We start from the raw sequence: 17,657 nt of genomic DNA on the forward strand, positions 1-17,657 counted from the left end.
GTGTCGTCACTTCCTGAAGCAGAGTCCCGTATTTGCTCAATTAGCACTCCAGCGGATCTGAATGGTCGTCTCAAAGCTTCCCATCATTATTAAGGTGAACTATATGACACACAGCGAGCAGTGATGTATTTGTGTAGTTTGAATAATATGAAGCCAAACTGCTCAGTGTCTAGGCTGTAAATCGTTTGAATACAATTTAACTGTGTGTTAGCATAGCTTGTAGCTGTAAAGTAGCACCTGCATGACGGGGTACTAACTTTGATATCACACCAAACAAGTTCTATCCTTATTTTTCTGTTTCTAGGTCCAGTATGTCTGATGAAGAGCTAATTTCAGTGGATTATGAAATTTTTGGCAGAGTGCAAGGTGTATTTTTTCGGAAATACACTCAAGTGAGTTTGACACTGATAAGCTAGCCTCTATGAGCTCAGTTCAGTGTGGTCAGTGTGACAGAAAAAGTATATAATTCAAGGTCCATTTACTTGCTTTCTCTTAAGTTTTATCCTCATCTCACGAGTTACACGATAACACCCATAACTAATTATCATAGATGATATTAGCCCCGGTTTGTGCTTCTCAGAATCAGAACCAAGTTTTTTGCCAAGCAGGTTTGCACATACAAGGTATTTGCCTCGGTTTTGTGGTACATAACCGTTAAAACATATACAAAATAAAGTAGTCCTAAATAATATTTAAAAAAAAGAGGAAATGTGCAATAAAAAATATGGAGAAAAAAAATTCTAAGCTGAGCTGCTACAGTTTTAAATTTTGAATTGAAGAGAATGAACAGAAATGTACAAAAATATTGACCAGGAGTAAACAGTATATGCAGTGTGCAATTAATAATAATAATAATAATAATAATAATAATAATAATAATAATGCAAGTTATGTTAATGAAATACACCATGTTAGATTAAAGTTCACAGATGTGCAAATATAAGATTATGGGGTAATATACATATAACATGTAATGTCCATGCAGATGGGAAGAATCTGTTATTACATTACATATTACATTACATTCCAGTCAAATAGCTTTGTTTTACTGAGAAATAAATAACCTTTGAAAAATCCAGAAGGTTGTTTACATTTTACCTCTTTGCTATAGGAACCCCCAGAGTCCTCAAAGATGCACAATCATCTGGGTGAAAAAATATTATGTCTGCTGCATTAAAAAATAAAAAATTAAACTCATTGACATTACATTGCAATTTCCTAATCCAAACAAAGATGGTACCCAGAAATGACACACGCTGTTGCTCAAGTTGTTTGACCCAACCAAAATTTAAGTTTTATATAATAAAATTCTCCATATTGATGTTACTTTCTTTACATATGAAAATAATGCTTTTATGTATTTCTTGTGTCATACAAAACAGGTAAGGACAGGTGTAATATACTACCTGCATAGGAAATAACAGTCCTAACTTTCTATCATGCAGCAGACAGAATATATTTCCATTCAAATAGTTATAAGAGTCTTCACTGATTCTGGAAATACCTTCGACCTGACACAAATGTAATGTTAATACATGAGAGGCACCGGAGCTAGGATTATTACTGAGCGAACTCCATTTCCTGATGAGGACTGTCAGATGCATGACAGCTTTAGAAAAAGCTATTAAGTGGATGTGGAGTTAAGATTTTTACTATTTCCAAGGTCAGAAAAAAACTTCCTATGTCTTTTATCTGTCACACCCACGTTTCATTTCTTTGAGAATGATGAGCAGCCTTTGTCCAAAAGTTCTATGAGATTTGATTTTTAATAAGTTCTTTTTCTAACTCTTATTATTAATTCCCTTCTGTCCTATTCCAGCCATCTTCTCTGTGTATCTAACTTTCTGTTTCACCTTCCAGGCAGAAGGGAAGAAGCTTGGCCTGGTTGGCTGGGTCCAAAACACAAGCGCAGGAACTGTTCAGGGGCAGCTACAGGGGCCACGCGGCAAGGTGAAAGAAATGCAAGAATGGCTGAAATCCACCGGGAGCCCCAAGTCACACATAACCAAGGCGGAGTTCATGAAAGAGAAAACAGTTGACAGCCTAGAGCACTCATCATTTAACATAGTGAAATAAAATAACTCATACATTCTACATATATTATTAACTTTGAAGCAGACATTTTATTTATTTAGACTTTTTTTTATTTATTTGGATGCATTATATGTCATGAATTGAGAAGGTGTGCATGTTAGGTCTCCTTAACATTCATAAAATATAGAATTACATTAATAAATGGAGAATTACTCACCAACACTTTGTTTGCATTTTTGATGTACTAACAGCAATACGAGTATATTTGATATGTGTCATTTAAAACGGATACATCAGCTGTAACACAGAAAACTTGGTTGTCAGTGACTAGACCAGAGACATTTAAAGAAACTTGATTGAGTGGTTATCAGAGGTGAGCACATTATTTAAAAATGCAGACTGTAAATCTGTTTGAAGGGGACATTTGCAAACAACCATTCCAGGTAACCAGCAGTAGTATGACCTTGAAATCTGTCACTGCCATCTTCCTTGGCCTCCATAAAAACTGAGGGTTTAGTCTCAGTTTGAGTCTAAATAGTCAGAATACTGCTACCCCCCTCAGGCAAGGACTGAGTTTTGCAGTTTTATTAGTATATCTTGAAAAGATGCTACAGGCTCTGACAGAACAAGTGGGGACACAAAAAGGTGTCAGATAAGTTTTACTTTAACAGGCCTTTTTCATTTTAGACATTTTGACATGCAGTGTAAATAATTAAAAAATGATGACTAAATTCCATTTGGCTGCTCTGGTTCATTGTCACACTGTCATGGCTTACTGGGACACAAAGAGACACACATTGTTAATGTTATTGGTAACACCTGTGACAAGTCAAAATGTTTGCTGTGAAAAAGGCCTTTCAGGTTGGTGACGTCACAGGCCTTGCAAACTAGACTTACGAAGAGGTTTAGAGGGAGGAAATGAAAAGAGGAGGTGATGTCCTCGAGACCAAGACTGGCATACAAAATAACATCTGCACACTTCTTAGTGGGCCGAATCGACTGAAAAAAGGATATTGAATTTTTACATGTAGGAAAGACAGAGTAGTACTTAAAGATCCCCTCTAGACATGTTAAAGATGGGTATAAAACACTCTACATTGAAAAATCCAGAACCTATGAATGTGTAAATGTTTTTCATTTCATGAGTTTAACTGCAGGACACAAGATGTCTCAGATGTCCAATTCTCAGTATATGTAGAGACTGGATGTATTACTTCAAGTTTCCACATCACAGCTGTGTAAGTACCGGATGGAGCACGATCCATCCAGTATGCAACTTAAACGTGTTGAAGTGGAATTTAATGTGAGCACAGACAAAATGTTCCTCTTCCACAGACTAACGTAATGCAAACAGCCTTCTAGTGTCAAACTGCACATACATCATCAACAAGTGTAAAACATTTTTTGAGTGGGGAGGACTTCAAAGATTAGAAATATAAGACGTTTTTATGAATGGAACCTGAAAGGAATAATATGAATAAGGATTAGAAACTGTTTAACTATGAGAAACAGTATATGGATTTTATTTATTTATCAAACTAAGACATGAAAAGGATAATACAATGACTTAATAGTTAGTAAAATATACAGTATAAAAGCTGTAAACATATGAAATACTTCACTCCACACGGTAGGTGGCGTTAAAAACACGACGGTTAAACTGGTCCTTCACACCAGAAGGTGGCAGTATTAGCTTTGGCTGTTAGCCGTTATTCAAAAAGCCACCTCTCTTGTTTCACGTTGACTGTAAACAGCAGCTTACTTTGACTGTAGGCTGGTTTTCGATTGTTTATTTAATTTATCTAACTTATTTAGCGATGTGAACGAGTTTTGGGGATATGTCGCGGTCAGAAGGTTTTCGTTGGGATTCGCGGAACAAGCTAGCGGCTAGCTAACAGCCGCACGTCCATTTGCAACGGTTAATTCCAATTCAACTGATGAACTTAGGACTTTGTAGTCAGTCAGTAACACACACAGATGACTGAATTTAATGAACACTATGATTAAGTGTTTGCCTAAAGAGGTTCAAGGGAAACTTCGCTCCGGTGTCGCCATTCCCTCACTTCAACAATGCGTAGAGGAGCTCATCCTAAACAGTATCGATGCCGGGGCGACGTGTGTGGGAGTCCGGATGGACATGGAGGCGTTCAAACTTCAGGTAATCGACAACGGTGCTGGCATAAACGCTGAGGATATGGAGTGTGTGGGAAACAGATACTATACCAGCAAATGCAACTCACTTGAAGACCTGGACAACCTCAGGTTTTATGGTTTCAGAGGAGAAGCCATAGCAAGTATAGTTTCTCTAGCCACGCTTGTTGAAATCTCATCCCGGACCAAATCATCAGTGAAAACGCTCAGCAGGATCTTCAAAGATGGCAAGGGCTTGGATGTCTTTGAAGCAGAGACTACTCGGCCCTCTGCAGGGACGACTGTTGTCATTTGTAACTTCTTCCACAACATGCCGGTCCGTAGAAAGAGGATGGATGCTGTCCTGGAGGGTGAGAGGATCAGACACAGAGTGGAGGCCATATCTCTGATGCATCCCTCTGTGTCCTTTACCCTGAAGAATGACTGCACAGGAGCCATGATGGTGCAGCTCTCTAAAGCCAGAAACACTTACCACAGGTTTATTCAGATACACAGCCTCGGGCGAGCACAGAAACTGGGAGAAATCAGCTACAGCCTTGGACCGTTTGAAGTGATTGGCTACATTGGCAGAGAAGGCCACTACAACAACAGCTTACAGTTCCTGTATGTAAACGACAGACTGGTCCTAAAGACACGGATACACAAGCTGCTGAACTTTCTTTTACGCCGACTGAGCAGTTCAAATCAGAAAAATGAGAGTCCGGATGGGCAGTCTGCCATTAGGAGTCCAAAGCAGAAACGCAGCCAAGAGCAGCATGGAATATACATCATTAATATTAAATGTTCTTACTCAGAATATGACATTTGTCTTGAGCCTGCCAAAACTCTAATAGAGTTCAAAGATTGGGACGGGATTTTACTCTGCATTGAGGAGACAGTGAAAGTGTTCCTGAGCAGGGAGAACTTGGTGGCTGTGCTCTCTCAAGATGACTCGGATTGTGAATCTCCAAAATTGTTTGGCACTGACAGCGCAGACCAAGAAGGGAACAAAAGTGACATAGGCATCCAAGCAGCTATCAGTACTTCCACACTGGATTGCAGCATTGGAATGACATTGGCATCTGAATCTGTTCATCGTAAACGCAAGGATCCCATTGTTTCTGAGGACAGTGTTTGTCTGGAGTCTGCACAGATGGAATGTAAAGAAGACAATGAGGAACAACTAGGGCAGAAAAGGATAACTGCAAACGATATAGAAAACATTCAAAGTGAAGGATTCACAGGCAAAGAAAGTAGAAATGAACCACAGTGTGATCTGACTGTACTGGAATCTTCATCTGATAATGATTTTACTGTAGAAGAGGAGCCAACATTAAGTGAAGCTGGGAAAGATTCTCAAATTTTATGTATGTCAAATTCAGTCAGACAACGAGAAGGTGAACAAGAGGAACTTTCAGAAGGAAGAGAGATAAAATTAAACCATACTGCTTTAACCAACAATGTAAATTCTCTCAACAATGTCACTCAGGAAATTCTGCTGGATTCAGACAGTACTAAGCAACTTCTGCTTGACTGCCAGAGTACAGGACAACATGGACAGACACTAATAAGTAACAGAAAGATAAGTCTGTCCAATCCATACATACATGAAAGTCTGCAGACTCAGGACCTGCCCCAGATTAAAAGGCCCGCATTTCAACAACAGGATCTAGCAGTGAAATGTGGAGAAAGTTCCTTTGCATCAAAACGCAAAATTTCACTTGATGCAGACCACAACAGATCTTATCAGAAAGTATTCAAAGACTCTGCTCCTGTTATCCCCTCAAAGATTCCCAAAATAATATCTGATGAAAAAATGTCTTTATGTAAGGAGTCCGGATCTCTTGACAAGTTTAGGAGAATATATGGAAAATGTGATCAACCCTCTCCAGAAACTTGCTTACAGAACAATGCTAGACTTCCTCAGACAGACAACTTTGTTTTGAATCCCCAGAATTTGTTGGTTTCAAAGAAAGATGGACAACAGTGTGATGTTACAGAGACAAAAAAAGAGGCACAGAGTAGCTTGCGAAGCCCGCCAACCCTCTCAGCTTTCACCCGGCTGAAACAAGCCTCGGGTCAGATTGGAGGCAAAAAATCTTTGGCGTCTAAACTCTGCCGTTTGAGTCAACACAGGACAGTAGATGTAAGGACATTACCACACCTGTCCAGGTCTACCTCTCAGGACAACACCTGTCTCAGTAGTAATGACAGTATTCAAGACAGCAACAACAATGCCTGTGACGCCGCACTGAACACTGAGCCAGTTCCAGACGACAATTCAAAACCTCAGGAAGCCGAGAGGGAAGAGGCTACAACATCAGGTGACTGGGTTCATCACTATGACGAATCAGTGGGAAAGACAGTTTACGTCAACAAAGAGACCGGGCTCAGTAGATATGATGACCCACCAATGGAAGAAACACAAGTCCTCTGTACATCTGATGTCACCAATATGGCAGTTAGTGTCATCTCGGAAATTGGTGAGTAACTGGAAATTGCACTCAACAGTAACCAAGAATACTCTCACTGTCATCGCTGACTTAACCCAGATGGATAGATCTACCGTCTTTAGAAATTGAGTGTTCTCATGTGGGTCAATGTCAGCCATGGTTTTCATGTGTTACTTTCTTCGTTCCCCGTTCCTTATACTGTAGGGATGGAATACAGGTGTTACCCATTTCAGGTGGATCTAGTGTTGCCCTTCCTGCCTAAATCCAGAGCTGAAAGGGTGATTAGTTCAGGGCCTGGTGACAGAGGTACCTCACAGATAGAGCAGATTGTTGACTGTTAGGGTACAGCAGTTAATCTGGCGTATTTGTGTTCATGTGTAATGTTGTCTGCCTTCACAGGTGATGGTGATGGTGATGAGAGCTCCAACTCACTTTCCTCATTATACTCCAAATGGAATAATCCCGTGTTTGTCCATCCTCCTATGGTAAACAAAACTTTTCGCATTTACTTTAACACACCATTGGTTCAAAAACAGCCTTGTAATCTCACAATGATTTAATTATGCCAAATATTTTATCTGTATTCAAGTTTGGTGTCTCGATACAAATTCAGATTTCAGTTTATGACGTTTTAATGATGAAATCTCCTTCGCTAATAGGTTGGTGTGGACATATCAAGTGGGCAAGCTGACGGACTGGCTGTAAAGATCCACAACATCCTGTTTCCATACCGCTTCTCTAAGGCCATGATTCACTCAATGAAGGTTTCGTTTTAAGCACTCAGAGAAAATGTTCTTTATAATGTTTTCACCACTTTGATTTAAATTATGCTGTAAAGTAATTGTTGCAATTACCTTACAGGTCATTCATCAAGTGGATAAGAAGTTTCTTGCATGTCTTATCAATACAAGAGATGAAGAGTCTGCAGCACACACTGAAACTGAAGGTATGGAGAGGAACTTTCAAGTCTTATTAGGGCCTGAGCCCCAAAGGGGCGAAGACCCTCTTGTATCTGTTCTGTTTCTTTCTTTCTTTAGGGCCTGAGCCCCAAAGGGGCGAAGACCCTATTGTATTTCGCGTGTTTGTTTCTTTCTTTCTTCTTTATTATTCCGCCACTTCAACCCTTAATTTGACCCCCTAAACATGCTCAAAAACTCACCAACTTTGGCACACACATCAGGTCTGGTGAAAAATTTGATAAAATGTAAAAATGATCCCCCAAAGTGCCAAAATGTGCTCTATAGCGCCACCTATGTATCTAATATGGCTGCCACGGCCCATAGGAATGTTGTAGAGTGATCGAACCAAAACTCAATTATTCGTCTCATCAAGACCTACAAATCATATGCTGACACCCCTGTCCTAAATCCAACAGGAAGTCCGCAATATGCCAATCAAAGTATGACTTTGCACCAATTTTGGACCCTCAAGAAATGCTATTTCCTCCTAGGGCGTTAATGATATCGGCTTCAAACCTGAATACATGACTTATGACACTAGGCTGAAAAAAATGTATTAAAAACTTTGTAATAACTCGAACGGTTTAGATATAATAAGCCCTGAAAGTTGTAGTGCCACATCACACCTTACAATGTAAACCAACGGGGAGGCAATCTCTAGGCATGAACTTTGTGTCAAACAAATGGTTCTGATGTCTAAACTATAAGTCTGACCAGTCATGAGATTTATGAGGATGTTTCACAAGTGTGTGTTTCACAAATGTGCTCCTAAATGAAAAAAAATTAGGAGCACACATATAACTTTAGGAGCACACTGAAAAATGTTCAAGTAACAGTTTCTTAAAGAAAACAATTCATTACATACATATTTACAATTTATCACATACATATTTAAACTCTTTGTGTGTGTGTGTGTGTGTGTATGTAAATCACAATTTATGTTGTTTTTAGGGGTGCTCGATTATGGCAAAAATCATAATCACGATTATTTTGTTCAATATTGAGATCACAATTATTTAACACAATTACTTTTTGACTGTCATTTTTGCCAATTGCCAATGTTGATATATGCATATATTTTTTCCCACTTGGCTGAGGAGACTATTTCATATATTGTACGAATGAACAAGAAAGATTATAGCCTATATTAGGGAAGAACTCAGTTCCAGAGCACAGCATTAAAACTTAAATGAACCTGCCAAGAGGGTGGAGCAGCAGTTTTGTTTTTTAGTTTATTAGACAGACAGGAATAATGTGTAGGATTTAATCATTGACAGTCTGAAGTGGAGGGTGGCAGTAATGCGCCTAATATGCTGGTTGCCAACCGCTGTTTTAAACCAAAAAGAGGAGAGTAAAATATTTTTCCAAACAGAGTGGTACATCCTGTCAGCTAAGGGATTTCCTATCTGTGCAGCTGAACACAGCAGCTCCTCTGCTGTGTTCAGACTGCTTCACCCTGATGGTCCCGGTGTTTCTTCCGCAGGTTTCACTTCACTCAGCTGGCCGACAGACCCGTTGCTTCTTCCCACTTTAACCTGAATAACAAACCAGGGCTCGGTGGTCTGGATATCGGCAAAAAATCCTAAAAATAGACTTGATGAAAATTAGGAAATTAATTTACTTTACACACAAACTCATCAAGGGTTTTCAATTTACTAATTGAAATTCAAGTGAATGGGCGCAAAACTTGCATGATTTTGATGACACAGGTGTGAGCAAGGCAGCCATGTCTCACCCTGCAGAAAATTCTCATCCTCACACTGTTGAGATTTAATGTTTCGCCATGACAGAGGAAGTTGCTAGAACTTTATTGTAAATACTCCAGTCTGCACCAAACTTTACATGTTTGATAAGACTCCCTGCCTGAACACGTGTACATGACAATATTCCATCAGTGATGCAAACTGGCTGAATAGCGCTCCCTACGAAATTTCAGTAAAGCAGTCCCAACAGTGGGCAAAATAGTGGACAAAGGAAGTGATGTTTATCTCCTTCTTGAACTGTCTGAAAACAGCCCGGGTCTGAAGACATCTACATGCCCGTCACAGAAGCCCCTCAATTGCGCCGTGGCCCGACGTACGCAGAGGCGCAAGGGCCCGTTCAACGCTGCTTACAGCTTTAATTGTTTTTTGATTTCTTTATACTTTGTGCATTTCATATTTATGCATGTAATTTTGAAATCCCAGGGAATCTTCTGGTGCTGTTGGACCAACACGCTGCACATGAGAGAGTTCGGCTTGAAAATCTAGTAGCAGGTAAAAAAAACCAAACACACAACACACATTATTAATATTGGCAAGGGATGCTGGGACACTGATACGATACTACAGTCATAACTGTGTTTGCGCTGTTATAGATTCCTATGAAGATGACCCAGATGCACCGGGGCAGAGACGTCTGTGTTCATCAACCATTTTTCCACCTCTTGAGATCAGTGTAACAGAGGAGGAGCTAAGGCTGCTCAGGTGTGTTTTACTGTTTGCACAAGGTTACATCTGCAAAACCAGTCGACTGACTTAAAAGCAGAGACACTACATAGTGTGATAATATATATTTCTTCAAAGTATGGCTAAAGAAACATGTACACATACATCCAAGGTAAACACCAGACTCCACAGATTATTATTATTATCAGTGATCGCTCAAGTCGAGCAGGGGTCATCTGGTCATCTGTCATTGCTTGATGGAATCTCTTCCGCTGCAGCCGGCCTTAAACAGGTTTATAATCCTGTTGTCTGCTCTATACAACAACCCAGCAGATTTTGCCCGATGAGGTGAATGATGGTGGCAATAAAGATGACAAAAAGGATGGGTGCAGTGACGCAGCCTCGTTTCACCCGCTGTCTTACCTCAGAGCTGATGCGTAGCACTTTGACTCACATGCCATCACTCAGTAGTGTCATTGCTCAAATGTTCTTGTCTGGGGAGCTCATATTGATAGCACACGCCAGATTACCCTCAAGATAGTTAAAGTGCCTTACTTAAATCTATTAATTACGTACAGAGGTTGCTTTTGTTCACTGTGTATTTCCTGTAATTGGGAGTGTTGTTAAAAGTCATGTCAACCATGCCTCTGGATGGGTACTTCAGGGAGTTTTCAGATACAGACAGTGGAAGGAGTCTATTTGTAGGGACACAAGAGGATGATGGTTCTGTAACTGCCACAATCTGTCTCCCCTCTTGAACATGGTTATGAAAAGGGAATCATGTAGTTTTGAGGGAAAATTTTCATCTTATGATTTAGATATTCTCGTATTCCCTCCCTGATGACGCGAGGCCTCGCAGAATGAGACACACAGTTAATCATGTCCAAAACCTCTTGACATCCTTGAGCTTACATCTTCTAACCTTAACTAAACTATCCTCAAGCCAGCAGTTCAGTGCATAAACTGTACATTAGTACATGTGCATTATTATTGTAACAAATGACCTGAGCAGCGTTTCCTGTGTCACTTACGGCTTGTGAACTACAGGTCTTGTCAGGCACATTTGCAGAGTTTGGGCCTTGAAGTGAAGTTCTCACAGGCGGCAGAACCACAAGTGCTCGTAGGGAAGGTCCCACTGTGCTTCGTGGAAAAGGAGAGTAATGAGCTCAGGCGGGGAAGAACATCTGTTATCAAACCTATTGTTGAGGTAAGACTTTTAAATCTTCAATATCAATATTGTCAACTGTATCACTCATTGTAATGATCGAGCATTTTACAATTTTGTTTCTTATGTTTTCCTTTTTTTTTTTTTAATCACACTTCAGGAGTATCTCCGAGAGCAGATTGAGGTAAGCTTGGCAATGTCGTTCTATCCACTGACCTTTTTGTGAGGAAAAAGCTTATTTTTCTCGATAGAGGGCAACATGTCATGTTTCTCTTATTCTTTGTCTAAGTTACTGTGTTCAGCTGGTCGAGTGAGAGGAACTCTGCCTCTCACTGTGCTCAAAGTGCTTGCCTCCCTAGCATGCCACGGTAAGGTTAAATTACTAAACTCCATCCATGAGTTTATTTTTTGTGCAGTGATGATTTAATAAATTATAGTTTAAGACTGAAATCTTCATACAACTCAGATGTATACATGTATGCATTAAACAGGGGCGATCAAATTCAATGACAGCCTGAACAGAGATGAGTGCTGCAGCTTGGTAGCGTCCTTGTCTTCCTGCCAGCTGCCCTTCCAGTGCGCCCATGGCCGTCCATCCATCGCTCCCCTCGTAGATATCCTCCATTTGGACACAAACCAGAAGGTACCAGAATGGAGCAGCACATCTGAACTTAGTACTAAATGTATTTTTAAAGGCATTTAACAGCACAGCAATTATCAACTTGGTGGTGACTAAGCATTCTTGTCCCTGCAGGAATTACAGAAACCCAACCTCCGAAAACTGAGAAGAATGTATAAAGCATGGGAACTATATGGAAATAGATAAGTGGGTGTGTATTTTTATTGAAAAATGTATTTTATTTATTCTCAAGCAAATTGTAAACTTATAAAAAAAATTAAATGGATGAATTTGTCAACTTATCCCTAAAGTCCTTTTGAAAAAGCCCTAAAAATGAATACAAATACAACTTCAAACTTGATGATCAGAGTATATTCCTCAGGTTGTGCTTTATAAACTTCTTCACTCAATCAACTTCTTTCTTCTTGAGGAATTGTCTCAAGTAGAAAACTTGCTGAGTGGCCAGTGCAATGAAGCAGCACATGGAGATGATCCTCAAGGACAGAACTTGTGTATACGTGGCATCTGTTAAAGAAAGGAAATGGCAGTTGGGGGTTTTTTTTGTTTGTTTTTAACAGATGAGTCAGTTTGAGAGTTTGAGTCAACAGTCACTGCTGCTGATTTAATCGAAGTGGAATCACACAGATCAGAAAACTGCTGCAACTCTGTATTCAAACCCTCAACCATGTTCGTCTCCACACGGCAAACAGCAGGTGACATCACATATACTGTACGGATGCTGTGAAAACACGAACATGTTAAACTATTTAAACACATGGGGAGCAGTGCAGCTGCAGCTTTCTGCCTTAGCTGTGATTAATAAATACACTAAACATATTGCTCAATCCATTTACCGTTTGTGTCTCGCATCGTTCCTCAAGTTGTTAGGGTCTTCTGCAATTAACTGTGAAAAGTCCTCAAGAGGTCTGGCTTCGCCTCAAGGGGGGGTCAGTTTCTCCTCTTTTTCAAAATGACAAAGAGGTTGCAAGAGTAGTATTTATCAAACCTGTTTATATGCTGTGACCTCTGTATTATCTCTCTTATGGTTGTCACAAAGTTCATTATGCATTTAATTATCAGTATTAGTATTTTAACACAGTCCCTCACTTCTTTATACCTGTAATTCCTTGCTTCTGTGCTGTGCTTCGTGCTCAGTTTAATCAGTTGGTCTGTGACCCCACCAGTGCCTAATGACAAGTATTAATTAATAATTAAGTTTTTGCATCACTTATATCACTCCAATCATGCATCTTTGGTCTCCACAGTAGACCACAAATTGGCTCTTGAAAAAACCCATTACGAACGATTTGTCCATTTGAGTTGTTATATCCCAGGAGTTCATTTAGAAAAGCTGTTATTATATAAAGACCTCACTCAGCCACTGGTGAATTTCTATCAAAGCAATCCTCAGACTGGTCATGATCTTTCATTGCGGATACAAACTTCCATGTTGTGGCATTCTTGGTGTACAACATGAGGCCAAAAAAATGAGTGATCTGAGGAAAACGTTAACATAAGAGCTCAGTGGATCCACTGTTATAGTCTAATTTAAAAATCAGACTATAACGGTAATGTCACAATTTGTTTTTTCCTGCTCTGAAAGGCTGGATATACATAAATGATGCTGTTGTGAGCATGTACTGTATATATTAAACTCTCTTAGCAGAATGACATTTTTAAAGATGCCACTACTAATCGTTTCTCAAACATTTCTTGCGAAAACAATTTATGACAGTTATACCAAAAATATCAAATTATTAATGAAGAGGTATCAGTTCAAAAATAATGCGACATCTGCCTGCAATACTTTGAAGTGTCCTTCTATATAAAGTCTGAATTTTTAGCTCTTTAACCACCTTCAATAAAAGTAAACATGATGGGAGCATTTAAAAGAAATTGTCTTTATTTGTTGTTAAAGTTGTCTTCTTATTGTAGGGAACTAATGTCTTCATTTCCATTCTTGCATTTTTGGCATGAAAATAGAGGGAAATCTTTGTTTAAATTCAAGAAACCGACCAGACAAATAGTCTAAGAAAGTTTTCCATGCGGTCCAGCTGCAGTAGAGACACGTTCACTTTAAATGAATAATAGTTTTTGTTTGTTAGCTGACTTTATACTCGTCTGTGAGCAGCAGACTATATGAAAGAAAACCCCGGACTGTAGCTGTAGACACGCTGCCTGCACACAGTTGTGATGGATGTGAAGGATGCTGATGCTGCTGCTGCTCCTCCCGCCCTCCAGTTCCGGCCCATGTCACGTGACTTCCCCGCCCCCACATGTCCGACCTGTCCTCTTCACCTCCTAAGTAAACAATTCAGCATCATTTCATTATGTCTGCTAACACCCTTTCATCTCTTTCGGGGACAAAACAGCATTGAAGTGCTGACTTTTACCGATAAATGGCGGCCAGACTGTCAAGTCAGAAACACACACAGGCTGGTATGTTTCATAACAATGAAACGAGAAGGGGAAATTCATTTTAGCGGGTTAAATAAGTTAGGGGCGAAATACTGTATTTTTGAGATGGTCAACCAAGCCCGTTTTACATTATTAAACGATAACAGTGATTATTATTAGGCTATGTATGTCCTAGTAATAGCTCAGATGTATTTAACGCTTGATTAAATGAAAGCACACATCAAGTTTCCGTCGTTCATGAAATTGAGTATTTATAAATAGACTCACGTTTCTCACCCCGCACTGCATTTCATATGAAGCCGATATTTATGAATGGGAGTGAAGATTGTATTCTACTTTCGCGCGGTGATGCAGTTGTGGCCAAATCTAAGAGAAATGGTTAACATATTTCTCATGGAGGGGATATATACCGGAGGATAAATATCAAAATAAAGCTATTTTAAGCCAAAATGTAGGCCTGTGTGGCCGTCAGTCTCATCCCCCTCCGCGGATGGTACAGTCTCGGTTCATTCATAAAATTCTAGCAGAGCATAAAAGGAGGGGCTTGCATTCTAGTCGTCCAGTTACCAGGTATATACCTGGAGAAAAGACCCCAGCCGTTCTGCCTAAGCGGAAGGCCAGAGTCATATTTGTCATTGATCAGGACTTGTTTTTTTTTTCCTCCCCTCGTGATGTATCATAACAACCTGACGCCTGACATGGATTCAGTCTCTCCCACCTGCCGGACAGAGTCTCCTGTCGGGACACTCTGCCAGAAGACGCCAGAAGAGGCGAGCTCTCCAGCTGCCTCCTCAGAGAGCAACAATGCAAAGGTATGAATGGCTTTGTTGATCATATATTCAACGTGCAGCTCGGGATCACCCATTTTACAATATATTAAACAGCCTTTTTTATTTATGTGGTCCACACTCTGAGTGCCCTAATGCTTTTTATCTTCGTGGTGGGGGGAGGGGGAGGGGGGACTGATTGCTATGATTTTAATTAACAGGGTGCGCTTTGTTGTTGTTTTTTTGCTCATTATTTTTTTGACATAGTTGATATTTAATTCGATCAGTCCGTTAATGCAGGTGGAAATGTCACAACATATCACTGTAGGTCGGGTTGTTATGATTCCGACGTCCTGGGACCAAACGCAAGCGTGTCGATGCAGCGGTTCATTGAGAAAAATAAATCCATTCAGGAGACTCCACAGCATCTCTGCGTCAGTGTTGACGTCAGAAACAATGATAAAGTCAAATATTGATCTGGAGAAGGCTATTTCTGGTTGGGTATCTTTCAAGAAAATATAACAAGGGTACCCTCTGTTTTACACACTAATGAGCATATTTGTGGGTTTCATTGTTATTGTCAAGATACAACCGAAACCACTGATTGGAGAGGAATAGTTATTTTTTTTTACAGATCTCTTTTTGTAGTTCTCAATGTCGATCATTTCCATCTTTTCCAGGAGATCTGCGAAGACATGAGCGTTGAAGCCACCCCATTTGTTCCAACAGTCACTGCAATTTCCTCTACCCCAGATTTCCAGTGGATGGTCCAGCCTACGATTATTACATCTGTCTCCCCGTCTCTGGGTAGCAAGCAAGCCAATGAACCACAAAGCTCTCACCAGGCAACACCCAAAGCGGGCGGGAATAAAGGAAAAAATGCTGTCAGAAAGGGGAAAACGGAGCAGGTAGGTTAGCTCAGATGAAGTCTACCTGCTATTGGACAGAGTAGTCGATAGTGTGAATTTACATATGCCCATCTGAATTCCTTGTGTGCAACAGTGCTATTGTGCATGCTCCTCCGGTGCCGTGTGCTGGCTGTGTGCCTTCCTTAGGCAGTCAATTTATATTCAGGTCACAGCAAGTCTGCAACAATGGTCTATTTTTAGACGCATTGCAGCGAAACATGCTTTTGCCATTCTTCAGAGGGTGAATTGGCAACGGATGTAGCGGATTAGGAGATGAAATGGCGGGATTCTTCAAGGTAATAACTGAATTACTTCTTTTACATCCCAGCTGTCTCCAGAGGAGGAAGAGAAAAAGAGGATAAGGAGGGAGAGGAATAAAATGGCCGCAGCAAAGTGTCGCAACAGACGGAGGGAACTCACAGACACACTGCAAGCTGTAAGTAAACAGTGATGCATTTACTCAGCTGTCATTTGCACCTACTGTTGTGTGTTTTTGCCATGTGGATGATTTGTGGATGTTGGTCTATCTGAAGGAGACAGACAAGCTGGAGGAGGAGAAAGCAGCCCTGGAGACGGAAATAGCCAACCTCCTCAAAGAGAAAGAACGGCTTGAATTTATCCTCGCTACACACAAACCAGTGTGCCAAATGTCCGAAGAGATGGAGTCTATTTTCCAGGAGCCCGCAGGGTCCCCAGAGCTCCCACCCAGTCCGGATGAGGACAGGCTTCCAGAGGATGACACACAGGAAGCTCCTTCGCTCCAGGACATAGACATCCCCAGCGATCCGTCTACAGCCATCTCTGGGAACTCCAATATCTTGCTGTGTGCCAGTGCTGAAATCAACATCTGCGATCTCGAGCCCTCTCTGGACATTAAGGAGGGGCTACTGGACAATATGTTGCCCAGTTTGGAGGAGAAAACCCCCATGGAAACAGCCCGATCCGTGCCAGACATAGACCTGAGCAGCTCTCTTGGGGTCTCGGACTGGGAGACCTTGTACAAGTCTGTTTCCAGCGACCTGGAGCCTCTCAGCACTCCTGTGGTGACCTCCACCCCGACCTGCAGCAGCTACCTGTCTGTGTTCACATTTGCGTGTCCCGAGCTGGACTCTCTCACAGAGGGACTGGACAGCAGTAAAGGCGGAGGGGGCAAAGCTGAATCTGTTGATATCCTCAACTCTCCGACCCTCCTCGCCTTATAGAGTACAGAGGGAAGCGATTGTCATGATCTCTCTTGTTTTTCTTTTTGCAAGTTCCTGACTTTGAACATTATATGAACAACAATATGCTGTAACACTTCAAGAAATACATTCATGAATTGTCTTGTGTGTGACTAAGCAAACATATAAACTTTCTCCAGATAGGCTACGTAGCCAACAGAGTGATGTAACTAAAAGCATGGAGGGACTGAAGTTAAGTTTTGATTTTAAAAAACGCATGCCGAGAAATTCAGAATAATTTTCAAAGCTCATATATATCTGATCTGTTACTAGATCTAAGATGTAATGTGGAATTTAATGTTACAGTATGGTTTCGTGTTTTTGGTGTCATTAGTGTATTGATTGCTGTAAATGTTGTATTTACATATCCATCCATGTTAAGTACCTGCATACCTCAATGTCACCAACTGTGGTTTGACCTCATTGTTAAAATGTTGAAAGTTTTCCATGAAAACATCCAGTGCTATATACTATATATATATATAAATATATATATCAAGATGTAACTTATGATTTATTTTTTTACCTTTCAGATTTTGACTTATTTGTTAAACTTAA

At 40.5% G+C, this 17,657-nt stretch overlaps 3 protein-coding genes across 5 annotated transcripts; all 3 read left to right on the top strand.

Annotated features, from left to right (window-relative positions):
* The first annotated feature begins 2 nt into the window (after positions 1–2).
* acyp1 (acylphosphatase 1, erythrocyte (common) type) lies at positions 3–2,256 on the top strand. The gene is made up of 3 exons (XM_042388016.1): positions 3–94; positions 305–392; positions 1,861–2,256. Exons 2-3 carry the CDS (start codon positions 312–314, stop codon positions 2,074–2,076), a joined length of 297 nt encoding a protein of 98 aa, XP_042243950.1. The 5' UTR covers positions 3–94; positions 305–311; the 3' UTR covers positions 2,077–2,256.
* Positions 2,257–3,652: 1,396 nt separating this feature from the next.
* On the top strand, positions 3,653–12,591 carry mlh3 (mutL homolog 3 (E. coli)). 3 transcript variants are annotated; one of them, XM_042388581.1, is made up of 13 exons: positions 3,653–6,647; positions 6,822–6,923; positions 7,017–7,102; positions 7,277–7,381; positions 7,479–7,563; positions 9,763–9,831; positions 9,933–10,041; positions 11,050–11,209; positions 11,328–11,351; positions 11,457–11,535; positions 11,659–11,810; positions 11,922–11,997; positions 12,365–12,591. In XM_042388581.1, the coding sequence occupies exons 1-12, from the start codon at positions 4,025–4,027 to the stop codon at positions 11,991–11,993; spliced, it is 3,666 nt and encodes a 1,221-aa protein (XP_042244515.1). In that variant the 5' UTR covers positions 3,653–4,024; the 3' UTR covers positions 11,994–11,997; positions 12,365–12,591. The 3 variants fall into 3 exon arrangements, with proteins under 3 accessions (XP_042244515.1, XP_042244514.1, XP_042244516.1); XM_042388580.1 differs by lacking the exon at positions 12,365–12,591 and having other exon boundaries at positions 11,922–12,050; XM_042388582.1 differs by lacking the exons at positions 6,822–6,923; positions 12,365–12,591 and having other exon boundaries at positions 11,922–12,050.
* Positions 12,592–14,079: 1,488 nt separating this feature from the next.
* On the top strand, positions 14,080–17,597 carry fosaa (v-fos FBJ murine osteosarcoma viral oncogene homolog Aa). Its single transcript, XM_042388583.1, has 5 exons — positions 14,080–14,225; positions 14,913–15,016; positions 15,652–15,879; positions 16,208–16,315; positions 16,413–17,597. The coding sequence occupies exons 1-5, from the start codon at positions 14,186–14,188 to the stop codon at positions 17,079–17,081; spliced, it is 1,149 nt and encodes a 382-aa protein (XP_042244517.1). The 5' UTR covers positions 14,080–14,185; the 3' UTR covers positions 17,082–17,597.
* Positions 17,598–17,657: the final 60 nt, after the last annotated feature.

The sequence above is a fragment of the Thunnus maccoyii genome, chromosome 16 (assembly GCF_910596095.1).
Source record: "Thunnus maccoyii chromosome 16, fThuMac1.1, whole genome shotgun sequence".
Classification (NCBI taxonomy): Eukaryota; Metazoa; Chordata; class Actinopteri; order Scombriformes; family Scombridae; genus Thunnus; species Thunnus maccoyii.